The 15,065-nt window shown below is 41.2% G+C and overlaps 1 protein-coding gene across 1 annotated transcript in view; it reads left to right on the top strand.

Moving 5' to 3' along the window:
- Positions 1-853: 853 nt before the first annotated feature.
- CHFR (checkpoint with forkhead and ring finger domains) overlaps positions 854-15,065 on the top strand; it is a 35,519-nt gene continuing 21,307 nt past the window's right edge. The window contains exons 1-5 of the mRNA XM_044658716.1: positions 854-953; positions 5,276-5,375; positions 11,277-11,386; positions 14,164-14,223; positions 14,368-14,580. Of these exons, the coding sequence (XP_044514651.1) occupies positions 854-953; positions 5,276-5,375; positions 11,277-11,386; positions 14,164-14,223; positions 14,368-14,580 (583 nt within the window). The remainder of the gene's footprint in view (positions 954-5,275; positions 5,376-11,276; positions 11,387-14,163; positions 14,224-14,367; positions 14,581-15,065) is intronic.

Raw genomic sequence — 15,065 nt, 5'->3', positions numbered from 1 at the left:
AACTGGATTTGTTGTGGTACCTCAGGTCTCTCCATCTGTAAAAATGGGTGGGTTGGTCTAGATCTCTGAGGTTCATCCCAGCTCTACCCTGTGTGATGAGAGGATTCCTGCTCTGGTACTGGTTGGCCCGGATACTTGCTAGAGTCTCAGGATAAGGATATTTTTCTGATCTTCTTTCCCAGTCCATCAACCCAAACTACTCCCTGTTCCTCTGCCCCAAACCAAGATGGCCTCCATCAGGGCTTCAGTGCGATAGGCCGAAATAAACAAAACAAGGAGGGCTTGTGCCCAAAGCAAAGATGGCTGTCCACACGCCACTTTCCTGCCCCCGACGGGACCCTCTAGCACTTCTCCGCTCATCTCTATGGCCATTGCCGAGCCCTTCTAGCGGTAGCTCTCTTTTTCGGCCTCCGGAGGGCAGGGGCCTAATCGCAGGCGGTGTTTTCAGGGTTGGCCCCGCCCCAGGTCGGATCAGCTGATGGGTTGGCGAGGTCTGTTGACAGCGAGGTGGGCAGAGCTTAGGACAGCCGTAGAACAGGCAGTGCGGGCTCAGGCCCAAGCCGGAGTACTTCATCGTGGTTCCCAAAATCGAGTCAGGGGCGCAGGCGCGGTCCGTGGCGCAGGCGCAGGCGCAGACGCAGACGCAGACGCAGCTGCCAACCGGGACCCACCTTCGCAGGCCTTAGACCAGCGTTTGACGGGGAACCGGACTGAAAGAGGGAAGGTCCTGGAGCTGGAGGAGCCGAGACCGAACCGGGCCCGGGCCCGGAGCTGAGGGAGGGAGCCGGGCTCCAGGCCGGCGGGTCTGAGGCGCCTCCCTTTTCAAGGCCGGACGGGACCGATGTGAAGCCGAATGGAGCAGCCCTGGGGGAGGCTGATCCGCCTGGGCGCGGCGGAGGGCGAGCCCCCGGTGCTGCTGCGGAAGAAGGAGTGCACCGTCGGGCGCAGGAAAGGTGAGGAGGCCCCCAGCCGTGCCGCCACCCGCCTCCCTCCCCAGCTTCGCACCAAGGCAAAAAGACACATCCCTCCTGGCGCTTACGTCCTAAAGGGGAAAGACTACTCATAAGGGGATCCGAAAAGCAGCGGGGCAGAGTCCTGGCCGCCTCCTCCACTTACACTCATTAGACTGTAAGCTCCCTGAGATCCAGTGCTGTGTCCCCAGAGCCTCAAAGAGCTCCCTTTCCAGGGTAGGAGCTTAATAAAATGCTCCTTGATTAACAGCCAACACCATGGATGGGGGCAGAAAGTTAGCTAATATTTGTTAAGCGTTTACTTATGTACTTTAGGTCTGGGCTAAGTCCTGAGGATGCAGAAAGACAGAAGCAGAAAGAAAGACAGCCCCATGCCTGCCTTCTCAGAGCTTACATTTTAAAGGGGAAAGACCACCCATAAAAGGGAGCTGGAAAGCAGGGAGTCAGAACCCTGGCTACCTCCTCCTCTTACATCCATTAGACGGTAAGCTCCCTGAGATCAAGGGCTGACCGTGTGTCCCCAGAGCCTCCCAGAACACCTTTTACAGGGTAGGAACTTAATGCTTGTTGACTGACAATCAGCAGACATTTATTAAGCACCTATTATTCTTCAGAGTGCATTTCAAAAGTCTTAGCACAGTTTTAACCTATTAAAGCTTCCTGGCACTGGAGGTTGGAGTGTTACAATGAATAGATGGAAGACCTGAGCTCAATCCCTCTTAATTCCACTGACTTCCCTAATAAATAAACAATACCAAAATTAGTAACAAGCGATTTCCTATTCTGTGTAGAATGCTTTGTATATATTAGTTTGCATGCTGTCTCATTTGATTGCAAGCTTCTTGAGAGCAGGGACTATCTTTTGCCATTTTTGGGGTCCCCAGTGCTTAGCATAGTGCCTGGCACAGAGTAGGTGCCTGATAAATGTTTACTGACTGGTTGATTAAAGTTATGCTTCTGAAATATGACTGTGTTAACCTCTCAGTGATTTTAGGCTACTCCTCCCAAATGCCATAAGTTTCAGACCTAAATTGATAGAGGGAGTTAATCACCTAAGTTCCCTCTACCAATGAAACTGCCCACTTAATCTCTAGGCTTCTATCTTTGTGTTAAGAGTAGGAGATACCAGTACAAAGAATGAAATGATCCTATATATATATATATATATATATATATATATATTATGGGGAGAGAGAATGTACAAGCTACTTAGAGTTTACATTCTAACCAGATGAAACATATAAATAGACTATTTACAAGTTAGAGAAGGGCAAATTGGTAGTTATTGAGTATTTACAAACTTGGAACCAAGAAGATAAATGATGTGGTTCCTTCAAGCCATTATGTATGTAAGGCAGAAAAGCATAAGGGTTAGGCAATTGAGGTTAAGTGATTGGCCCAGGGTCACACAGCTAGGGAGTGTTGGAAGCCATATTTGAATCCAAGGACCTCCTATCTTCAGTCCTGGCCCTCTATCATCTGAGCCACCTTGCTGCCCCTTCAGCTTCTTACTTGTACATGTTATTCTTTGGATGAAAAGATGAGTATTCCAACAGTGTCTATTTCTATTCTCTTTGGGTGTAGATGGGGCTGCAGTGAAAGCAGTGGTTGATCATGCAGTCCATTCTGTGTCTAGCACATGGGAAATTTGTTTCATTTATTGTTTTGGTTGATATCTGTAGAAGCTGTCACTCAGGTTTTGCTAATGGGGCTTGTGGTTGGCCTGAAGCCTTTGCTCAGCTCTTCCCTTTCCTCCTCTCTGAGGACATTAATTAATCAGCAGATCACAATATGGCATAACTGTGGCCTGAAATCTTACTTAAGAATTATCCTGAGGCTCAGAGCAGGTGTGCCAGAGGACAGGATTAAAGGATGGAAGTTCTTTCTCTTAAATATTTAGCCCAGTTAATTTTTTTTGGATTCTAGAGCTTCCAAAATCATAATAGACCAAGCATAAGCCAGTTACAGAAGAGTAATCAGTCAGTTGTTAATTAAGTGCCTTCTATGTGTAGTTCAAGGAATGAAACAATTCCTATTTGAGGAAACTTGCATTCTAGCAGGGGAAACAAATATTCATAAGAACACCTATGGAACAAAGGTAAAGTTACTAAATGCCAAATTAAATATAAGGTGATTAGAGAGGGCACTAGCAACTGAGGGAGTCAAGAAAGACTTCATTGAGAAGATGCTGCTGCATCTTCAAAGAGGGCAGCGAGGGGAGGTAAGAAGGAAGCGGTTTCCAGGCATGGGGAACACCCAAGGTTATAGTATAGGTATGAGAGATGGAAGTTCTGAGCCAGGAACAGAGACCAGTTTAGCTGGAGCTCAGAGACCAGGGAGGCTGCAAAGAGAAGTAGTATAAGGCAGACAATGTCAGACTCCCTGCCTTGGCCAGCAGTAACAGGTTAAAACATATTTGGATAAATGTTTTACAAAAGAAATAAAAATACAATATAGATAATGTTAATTTGTGGTTTTCTAAGCCACAGTGTTTTATGACTTTAAAAGTTCAGTGGAGGAGTTTCTCCTGGAGGCAATAGGAGGCTGCTGGAGTCGGCTGAGTAGGGAAGTAACATGGTCACGTCTGTGCTTCTGGGACATTACTCTGGCAACTGAATGGAGGATAAATTGGAGTGGGGAGAGACTATGGGAAAGGGGGCCAGTTAGGAGACTTGTAATAAACTAGATGAGAGGTGATGAAATCCTGGAGACAGGGAATAGGTGCTTGTAGAAAAGGAGTCAGATGAAAGAAAACCAGGATAGAAACAGCAGGGTCTGGCAATTGACTGGATACAGGGGAGGAGAGAGAATGAGGAAGCTGGGTTCAAGCTGTGCTTACGTAAGGGAATTTGGAAGGGAGTAGGTTTTAATGAGAACAATGATTTCAGTTTCAGATATGTTGAATTTAAGATGAATCATAGTTAATTGTTGTTAATGTGATACAGCCAATTACTAGATCACCAGAGACCATACCAGAGATGGCAAGTTTATAAGAAGGTCCCAACTAACTTCTGAATACTTTTAGTCCTGTTGGTGCAATGACCCAGTTTTCTCTTTAACACTTTAGTGTTTATAAAGTGTTCTACCATAACCTTATGAGACTAGGAGTACTTTCATCTTAAACTGCTGGCTAAAGATAGAGGAGGGGTGCAGTTAGATGACTCATTAGGTTGAAAGCTAGACCTAGAAACAGGAAGTCCTGGGTTTAAATCTGGTCTCAGACACTTCCTAGCTGACCCCCATTGCCTAGCCCTTGCTGGTCTTCTGCCTTGGAACCAATACACAGTATTAGGTCTAAGACTGAAGGTAAAGGTTTAAAAAAAAGAATAAAAATAAATAAACAGAGGAAGAGAAGGGGAGGAGGAAAGTAGGAAGTAATTTAGACTTCCTTCTTAGCCAGGGCAGCTTTAAAGATAAATTCTCTTCATGAAATTATCTTCCTGGGCTGACTTAGGTAGGTAGGTGACTGATATAGTTTGGTTTTTTTAAATTGTTTTTTATTTTGAATATTTTCCCATAGTTACATGTTTCATGTTCTTTCCCTCTCCCCCCAAGCCCCCTAACACCCCTTAGCCGATGCACAATTCCACTGGGTTTTACATGTATTATTGATTAAGACCTAATTCCATATTGATAGTTTGACTAGAGTTATCGTTTCGTGTCTACATCCCCATCAGCCCATATGTTCAAGCAGTTGTTTTTCTTCTGTGTTTCTCCTCCCACGGTTCTTCCTCTCAATGTGGCTAGTTTTCTTGGGTGACTAATATAGTTTTGAGTTTTATCTAACCATGTGTCAAACACTTAAGTCGTTTCCAAATCAGTTTCAGAATTTCTTTGATATTTGTCTTTTAAAATAATCAAACTTTGCCTTAACATTTTAAAGGAAAAAATTGAGTATTGATTAGTCCCAGGAAAGGTACATTTTTATTATGTCTCCTCATAATTTTTAAACAGTTTTTAGTGTTTGTTAGCTTTAGCTAGCTTTGAATTAGCTTTGAATCTAGCTTGAAATAAAACCATTATTTAATGATGAGTTTTGAAATTTAGGATTTTAAACTAGAAATAAAAAATTCAAGGTTAGATTAAACAAGTAATACACTAAGTTTTTAAAACTTTTTTGTTAACTATGAATTTTGGGGTTCTAGCATACTTGAATTAAAAAATTTTCCTATATATGTAAAGATAGAAGCTTACTTTAGAACCACATACTTTGACTATGGGACTAAAGGACATTATTCTTTTAAAATTAATAGCAAATACTAATAATAGTTTACCCCTGACCCCCTAAAAAATTCTTATTTCAGGTTGTGACCTTTCATTTCCTGGAAACAAATTGGTGTCTGGAGATCACTGTAAAATAGTGGTGGATGAAGAATCTGGTCAGGTTTCTCTAGAGGATACCAGGTGAACCTTTTTTTTTCCTTTTTCCAGAACTCTCATCCTTTCTTCTCTGTGTAGATAGATTCTAGAGTGTGATTTAAAATGGGTGCCCTGAGTGTGGAAGGATGATTCTGTATTTTCTCATTTTGAGGAATTTTGATTTATTTTCTGGGAAATGAAAACTTTTGTCCTATCATACCATGTATATTTCCTGTAGTTTGCCAAGGGAATGAAGTGAATTTTTAGGGCAAGGGCAGTCAGTGAGGCTTTGGAGTCTGGCAAGTATTCTTTTATGTGCTTATTATGATTTAAAATAAAAATATCAGAAATATTGCAAGAGATTGGTTTGTTAGAGTCTAGTGGACCTTTTTAAAGAAGTACAGGTCTGGCTATGTTACTGATATTCAAAAACCTCAGTGACTCCCTTTGCATACAATGCAAACCTCTTAACTTAGAATTTTAGGTCCTCTACAATCTGACTCTAATCCACCTTTCCCAGCTTTATTTTGCCATATTTTCTTCACCCACTAGTGTGTGACTATAATTCAGTGGTTCGGTTCCCAAACTTTTTTGGCCTACCATCCCCTTTCCAGAAAAAATATTACTTAGCCCCCTGGAAATTAATTTTTAAAAAATTTTAATAGCAATTAATAGGAAAGATAAATGCACCTGTGGCCATCATTGCCCCCCTTCTCCCCCCCCATCACTGCAGCACCCACCAAGGGGTGGTAGCCCCCACTTTGGGAATCACTGGACTATATGATCAGTCCAACCAAATCACTAGTGGTTCACAAAACTTGCCTTTGTATCTCTCAGCTCTGTTTATTCACATAAGCTGCCCATTACATCTCCACTAGTCCCTCCACATCTCTGCCTCTCAAAATCCTTATCTTTCTTTAAGGCTTAGCCTGGGTGCTACCTCTTCCAAGAAAGTCTCCCTCCCCACTTTCAGCTTAAAAGGATTCTTTCCCTTCTCATATTTTCCTAGAGCACTTTGATCTCTCCTTTGCCCCAGCCTACTCTATCTTGTATTATACTTTTTTTGTGAACATGTAAGTATCATCCAGTAAGAGTTGTCATGGAAATTTTTGTCCCACCACTCTGATATAAACAATTTAGATAAACAAAGTCAAAAAGCCAAATTTCTCCAAGTCAAGGTAGAATTTAGAGTTTATTGGAAGAGGGTCAAGTCTCCCAGATAAACCCGGAATCTCTCATATGTTAGTTACATAGTTGGACCCCAGCAAGAGACAAAGCTAGGCAGCAGAGACCTGGTTTATATACAGAGTGAATATTTCCAAACAAGGTTGATGACTTATACAGCATAATGTAGATCTTTTTTAGAAACCATTACCCAACTACACAGCTGACTGGTTATTTCATATAGGAAAACCCATATTTTTCTTAAAGTCAGATCACAAGACAACACTCTTATTAAGAAACACTGATGACCTTTATTTCAGGGCTTATCTGATCTGGTGGGCAGATGGTTATTTTAAAATAGGAAAGGGTAGCTTTCCTATTTTAAATAGGCAGCTGGGTAGCTCAGTGGATTGAGAGTCAGGCCTAGAGACTGGGAGGTCCTACGTACAAATCCGGCCTCAGACACTTCCCAGCTGTGTGACCCTGGGCAAGTCACTTGACCCCCATTGCCCACCCTTACCACTCTTCCACCTAGGAGCCAATACACAAAAGTTAGGGTTTAAAAAATAAAAATAAAATAAAATAGGAAAGGGTGAGCATTCTTGCACCATATCAGGACATGATGCAGCATTCCCGGACCTGGAACTCATATGGTCTGCATCTTATGATAGAAGGGAAATATGACTTAGGGAGGGGTTGAAAACTCCCTTAGAAGCAGTTTTATGCTTTAGTTAGAGATCCTTATAAACTCACGAATTCTAATTGTAATTAAGATTATAATTAAATTATACTAATCACTTTAGAATCACAATACTGATTAGGTTTAAACTTATCACTACCACTTAAATCCAATCAAATATAAGGGGGCTGGGGTCTTCATGACTGTATCTCCTATACTCACTACGGTGCCTTATACATAGTAAATACATAATAACTGATTGTTGAGTTAAATTTAACTGAATTCTCTGGATTTTGAATACTTATATGAAGATGAAGTGCTGATAAGCAAGGAAGGAAACTAGCATTTATTAAGCAACAGGCACTGTGCTGAAACCTTTACGAATATCTCATTAAATCCTTACAACATTAGGAAGTAGGTGCTTGTTATTACCCCTATTTTAAAGTTGATGAAACTGAGGCAAGCAAAGATTAACTGACATATCTCAGGCTACACAGCTAAGTGTCTGAGGCTTGGATTAAAAAAAATTAATTTAGGGGGCAGCTAGGTGGCTCAATGGATAGAGAAACAGGCCTAGAGATGGGAGGTCCTGGGTTCAAATGTGGCCTCAGACAATTCATAGCTACTATGTGTTCCTGGGCAAGTCACTTACCTCCCATTGCTTAGCCTTTACCATTCTTCTGCCTTAATGTAGGTAAGAATTTTTTTAAATTTATTTCATTTTCAATTTCAAATCCTTTCCCTCCCCATTTCCTGAACCTTTTGAGGAGGCAAGAAAAATAAAACCCATTACAAAACAAATGTCCTCATTAGCCATGTTCTACTCCCTTCTGTCATGAGGTGGGTAGCATGTTTCATCATGAGTCTTTTAGAATTGTGGTAGATCATTGAGTTGATCAGAGTTACTAAATTTTTCAAAGTTGTTTGTCTTTATAATATTTTTATATACATTGTTTTCTTGGTTCTGTTCTCTTCATTTTGCATCAGTTCATACAAGACATTCCACATTTTTCTGAAGCCATCCCCTTCATTTCTTACAATACATTGTAGTAGTCCATTGCATTCGTATACTATAACTTGTTCAGCCTTTCTCCAATTGATGGGCATCCTCTTGGTTTCCAATTTTTTGTCATCATGAAAAGAACTTTTTTTGTACATAAAATTTTTATACATAAAAATCCTTTTCCTTTTTTAAAATCTCTTTGGGGTATAGAGATCTTGTAGTGGTATTGCTGGGGCAAAAGATTTGCACAGTTTAATAGCTTTTTGGATATAGATTCAAATTTTTTTCCAGAATAATTAGACCATCTCCACCAATGGTGCAGTAAATTTTTTGTTTTCCCACATCCCTTCTAGCATTTGTCATTTTCCTGTTTTTCATCTTAACCAATCTGATGGGAGTGAGATGGTACCTCAGGGTTGTTTTAATTTGTAAACAATTATCAGTGATTTGGGGCATTTTTTCATAGGACTATTGATAGCTTGGATTTCTTCCAAATACAGCCTATTCCTATCCTTTGACCATTTATCAGTTGGGGAAGCCCATAGCCTGCGAAATTTCACTCAGTTCCTCATATATCTTAAAAATTACTGCTTCCTGCTAGCTTCTTGCTTTTCTTCTAATTTTAACATTCATTATTTTTATTTTGAGTTCCAAACTCCCTCTCGTCCCTCCCCCACCCATTGAGAAAGCAAGTGATATAATACCCATTCTACATATTCTTTGAATTTTAGCCAAATTGGTTTTGTGCCCAAATCTGTAAATTTTATGTAATCAAAAATTTCCTTTTTCTTTCCTATGAACCTCCTTATCTCATTTTTGGTCACTAATTCTGACTGTAGATCTGACAGGTAACGTCTTCCCTACTGTACTAATTTGCTTTTAAGCTATCACCCTGTATGCTTAAATCATGTACCTATTTTGAGCTTAAGTTTATATGGTATGTGATGTTGGTCCGTGCCTGGTTTCTGCCAGACTTTTTAGTTTTCCCAATAGTTTTTGTTGAATACTGCCCCAATATCTGGGATCTTTGGATTTATCAAAGCTTGGTTACTGTGCTGATTTGCTTCTGTATTGTGTGCCTAATTTGACTTTTGCCTTCCACTGGACTTCAGTGACTCTTGGAGGGATATTGAGGCTGACAACTTCTTGCAACTCTGCCTCACTTCAATCCAGTTCCCACACAAGTCAAGATATCACCCCATGAAGTCATTAGTCCTCTTTGAAAAGAAAGGACAAACCACAACCACCTAATCTATTCCATTGATTAATCTCTCTTATTTCTTATCCAGTATCAAGTTGTTTTGATAATTATAACTCTGTAATATAATAATAGCTAACATAATACATTCTAGGCACTGTGCTAAGGGCCTGACAAATCTTACCTCATTTGATCCCCACAACAAACCTATGGGGTAGATGCTCTTATTTTACCCATTTTACAGATGAGATAAACAGAGGTTATAAGTGACTTGTCTGGATCATACATTCATCAAGTGTCTGAGACTGGCCTTGAACTCTAGTCTTACTGACTACAGGCTTAGCACTCTATCCATTGCACCACTTAGTTACCCCATATATAGTTTGGAATTTAGTAATGCTAGACATCCTTTCCTCCCATTTTTTTCTTCGCTTCTCTTGATATCCTTGACCTTTTGTTCTTCCAGATGAATTTTGTTATTATTTTTCTTGCACTAGAAAGTAATCTTTTAGTAGTTTGGTATGGCACTGCATAAAAAATTAATTTGGGGAGTATTGCCATTTTTATTATATTGGCTTTGTCCTGAGACTAGATTTCAACTCAAGTCTTCCCAACTTTAAGCCCATTGTCCTAACCACAACACCAATGAGCTACTGAGACCGTCTGATTGATGAGTAATGTTTCCTGTAAAGAATGGTGAGCTGGAATCATAACTTAGGAGGAAAGGGAAAATCTAGTTTTCCTAATAAGTGGAAGAAGATTGATTTATCAGCTGTTTAGTGTCAGGGTTTTCCCTATTCTGGCAGGGTCAGAATTGTTTTCTCCTAACTTCAGCTCTGAATGTGAGTAACCACTCCTTAGAGAAGCAGTCAGATGGATGGGGGTCAGGACCAAGTTCAAAGCATGATAACTCCACTCTGTTCTCCAATTATACTTATTAAACCAGAAAACGTGGCTATGTCCTCAGCTTGCCTTTAGGAGTTAACAGTTTAATTGGAGAGAATACAAGAATCTGGTCCTCTGAAGAGTTTCTCTGTTTAACTTGTGGGGTAGTCCCTTATGGTATCACCATTACTCTTGTCTCCTAGATTCTGAATCTTAAATTATCCTTACTTCTCTCTCTCTTCTACATCCAGTTGCCAGGGCCTCTTGATTGTATCGATAGTTCCTCTTGGCTGTTAAATCTCTTCCACTTCTGCAACTTCTACCCTTTTCATTCAGGCCCCATTTTATCTTAGCTGGATTTTTATTATTGCTTCCTAATGAGAAATTTTTATTTCAATTTCCTCAGTTGTTTTCTGTGCACCTAGTCTTTAGATATCATTTATATAACTATGTGTGTACATGCTGTCTCCCACTACAATGTGAGTTCCTGGAGGGCAGGGACTATTTTTGGTCTTTTTTTTCTGTATCCCCAGCATTGATAACCTCCTCAAGGTTAGCTACCGCCTTTCAAAGGGATTTTTATGCCAAGCCTGCTGGAAGAAGGAGGAGATAGTTTTATAAAGAAGGCCAAGTTTAGAAGGAGAAAAAGGTCAAACTGATGACAGAAATGTAATCCTCAATGTCTTATTAGCTGTGCAGGAAGGATGATAGAGGGGGCATAAGTTTTGAGGAAGTTGAAATTTTGAAACAGTCGATGGGTTAATTATGGGTACAGGGAGTCCAATTTGTAAGAGAGGAATCGTTAGTTGTTTTTGCAAGAGCATAGTTAGGAAATACTTCATATGTAGGCTTAACAGTATATTAATTTGTAACCTGTAAAACATTAATATTGGTTCAATTTCCTAGTGTAACTAGGAATGCCAGCTAATGGCCTCTGCTACAAAATTTTAGCACCTAAGTGTATCTTTAGTTTTGGCTTTTGGTGTTTTTCTAATTGCATTTTTGTTCTCTTTACAGCACTAATGGAACAGTAATTAATAAACTGAAGGTTGTGAAGAAGCAGTCTTATACTTTACAGACTGGGGATGTCATCTACGTGGTTTACAGGAAGAACGAGCCAGAGCACAGTAAGGGCATTGAGCTTCATGGGAGACATGCAGCTGGAAGGCTGACCCTGTATTAGAGGTGCCTCAGTCTCAGAGTGGAAACTGGAGACTAAGGAGTGACGTGAGTTCAGCCTCGGCCTCACTGTCAAACCACGTTAATAGCTGGGCGTGAACAGCGTTGCTTCAACATGGGGGTGCTCCTGAACTGCTTCAACACCAGGGACCCTGTTTTGTGACCTCGGGCAACCTCTCTGTATAAATGAAGGGATTTGAGCAGCAGACTTCCAAAGGGAGGGCTGGGAAGGGAATGAGCATTCATTAAGGGCCTACTCTATACCAGGCTGGGTGCTGAGCACTTTCAAATACTCTCTCATTTTGCCTCTAACTCTTCTTTGATCTTATAGCCCACTAATGACTTTTTATAAAGCCTCGTCCTTCCAGATATCTTTCCCTGCCCAGTGTATTTGGTCTTTGCAGGATTCTTTTGTTGCTATTGCTGCTTGAGACTTGTTCTTTATCGAGTCCTCAATCTCTGCTTGTGCTGCTCCTGTTTGTCATAATTATCACTTCATTCTCCTTCCTCTGCCCTATTAGCATTTCTGAACTAAAGCAACTTCATTTCCTTTCATGTAATGACATTGGAATTTTCCCTAATCACTCTTGTTGGAAGTGACTTCTTGCAACATGAGGTTTTATCACACAAAGATGCTTCCTTTTGCGTACTTCATGCATTCAGAAATTTGTTACATTTATCTGGGTACATTTTATCACCCTGCTAGATTGTGAGTGACTTGAGGACTTAGGATCTATTCCTTACTTGTTTTTGTTTCTCACCTTTTCGGATGAGACATTTTGTGATTCTCTGTAATCTGCGTGGAGTTAGGCAAGGTGGTCTTGACTAGCCCACTTAGAGGCAAATGGAGGCAGGCTTGAACTCTGAAGCCAAAAGGGAGTTTACAATAATTTGACTTTACTCTGATAGATCTATTAAGTGGTTTTCCACAATGACCACCAATCCATTTTTGTTACTCTCTTACTGACTCCCTGGAGAAAGTGGAGAACCCAGTTATCAGATCTGTGAATTAGAGGAAATGGTAGCAAGAGTTGATCATACTCTTCAAAATAAGTGCAAAATATAGAAGTGACTTATTGCTTTGGGTAAATTGTTCCCCTAAAAGATGTCATCCACTAGGCATGAGCACAAGATGTGACATGTGGAACAATAACACGTAGATTAAATGAGAAAAGACTGGCTAGGCCTGAGTACAAACAAAGATGATCTCAGGGATCCTAATGGACCACAAGCCAAATATGCATTAATAGTATTACAGTCCAAAGTGGTTCAGAGATGCATTCAAGGAATTGTGACCTACAAGAACCAAGAAGTAAAAACCTTTCTGTTCTACTTCACTCAGATGTGAAATAGGAAGAGCTTTTGGTTTAAAACCTTGGTTCAGGGTCTTGCTCAGACACCAGATGCCCTGGGCGGCTCATTTATTCTCTCTCCTCATCCCCTCCTCTCTTGGGTCTGCCTGCCCCAAGTCTCTCCCTATTCTAGCCCCTCTTTTCCTCAGTTGTTGGCCCCAACCTCCTAAGCAGCAAGTCTGATCATGTATCACAAGACCCCCGGTTTCCCCTTCTAGTCTTCTTATAGTGCCTCCTCCTCACATACACTGTGATCCAGCAATGCTGGTCTCCTGGCTATTCCTTCCACAGGACCCTCTTGACTATAGGCATTTTCTCTGGCTGTCCCCCCAGCCTGGAGTTCTCTCCCCTGTCCTCTCCATCTCCTGGCTTCCTTGACTTCAAGTGTCAGCCAAAGATGGTCCTTCAGCCAGAAAGCTTTCCCTGTTCTCCTTAGTCTCAGTGCCTTCCCTCAGAGATGATCTGCACTTTATCCTGCCTGTCTCTTGTTTGCCCATATGTGCTGTCTCAGCCATTAAACAGCTGGGACTGTCTTTGGCTTTCTCTCTATCCCCAGGCTTTGCATGGTGCCTGGCACAGAGTAGGCACCTAACAGATGTTTATTAACCGGCACTTACAGTGCACTAAGCACTAGAGATATAGATAAAAAAATCACCAAAGAGCTCATATTCTAATTAGGGGAGAGAACACACATATTAGGGCAGGCCTAGTCCTCCCTAGGGCACAGAGGCAAGACTAGTGGTGAGCTCAGAGCCCCTTAGCTTGGGAAGGGCATAGCCTGGTGAGGTCTGGGCGAGTAGGAGTTAGGTTGGGGCTGGTCAGGCGAAAGTGGGGAGCCCCTTAGAAAATGAATTGGATGTAGTCAAGAGATGGGAAAAGTAATGATCACTCACAGAAAAGGGAAAAAGGGATGAATTACTCGTTTTGCTGTACCTTTATTGTATAGAAACCTTCCTTTTGCCATCAAGGCCTAGCCTTGTGCAGCAATTTGAGTAGGCCGTTATTCATGGGTGTTTTTAATTTTGCCACTGTCCTTCTTTTCCCATTCTAATTCCTTCCATACTAACCCCTGGCTCATTCTTTGGAATTCATTTAGCCTGAGATGAATTGGAATGTTATAAGATATTTGCTTCAAATCTCGTGGACTTTATCAAGTGCAGAAAGCTGATTTGGGGTTAGTCTCTGAAAGTCTTATTGCTGGAAATTGAAATTTTACAGCAAATACAGCAATTTACAGCAACTACTAGATAGAAAAATTCAGAGGAGGTTTGGGAGAGGTAGAAAGCAAAGAGGAAGATCATTGATTTTTTCCCTCAAAAAATTGTTTTTCTAGACTTTGGCCAATACTTTCTGAGTGTTTCTTCTCCTTTTAGATGTTGCATATCTCTATGAATCTTTGAAAGCAAGGCCAGGCATTTCTCCAGATTTCATTGGTAAGTAAAACCTCAAATAGAAGACTGGGCAAAAAGCTAGGAACCCTTATAGTGGTAGAATTCTTTCACATTCACATTTCTCTGAAGTAGCAGCCTTTCTCCCCGAGCCCTGCCCACATGTTCCTTCTGGCTCTTTGGTTGCAGAGACTACTGTTGGAAATGTGTGCAAAGTGACCAAAGATACCTCAGGTTCAGAAGGAAGTGATGATACCCAGGTCATGCCATCCTTGCCCAGTGATCAGTCTTGCTTTGAGGAACCACAGCCATCTACATCTACATCAGACCTCTTTAATCCGTCCTCTACCTCTCTCCTGAAGTCTGCTACTGCTGAGCGGGAGCATCCTTCTAAACCTGGCGGTGAGCTTTGGGGATGGATGTTGAACAACACTCATAAGAGTAACCCAGTTAGGGTCTCTTAACATCTCTTATCATGCAGGCAGATGAGGTGTTTTTCTGAGCATTTGAAGGTATTGTTGGGATTCCATCCCAGCCATCATTTCCATCCTCCAGTCTTCTAAGATGTGCTTTTCTTTTTCCCCTCTGGGAATCAGAATCTTCCTGGAATTTAAGCTTCTTGAGATCAGGGACTCTGTCCATGTATAGCAATCCCAAAAAAGTTTTAAACTTAAAACTGCACCAAGACTTTTGAAATAACCTTTATTTGTCAGAACTCTAGTTCCCAGGATGTCTCCTTTTAGGTGAGAGGTCAGAGGAACAGAACTCTCTATGACTGGCTGTAGGGGAGGCATTATTTTATCTCATAGATATTTTGGGTGAGAATGAACTGTCCTTGACTGAGGAGCCTTTCTGGCTCATCACAATCTCTTTGAGTCTCTGACTAC

The sequence above is a fragment of the Gracilinanus agilis genome, chromosome 1 (genome assembly GCF_016433145.1).
Source record: "Gracilinanus agilis isolate LMUSP501 chromosome 1, AgileGrace, whole genome shotgun sequence".
NCBI classification, from domain to species: Eukaryota; Metazoa; Chordata; class Mammalia; order Didelphimorphia; family Didelphidae; genus Gracilinanus; species Gracilinanus agilis.
This window is presented reverse-complemented; position numbering and strand designations above follow the sequence as displayed.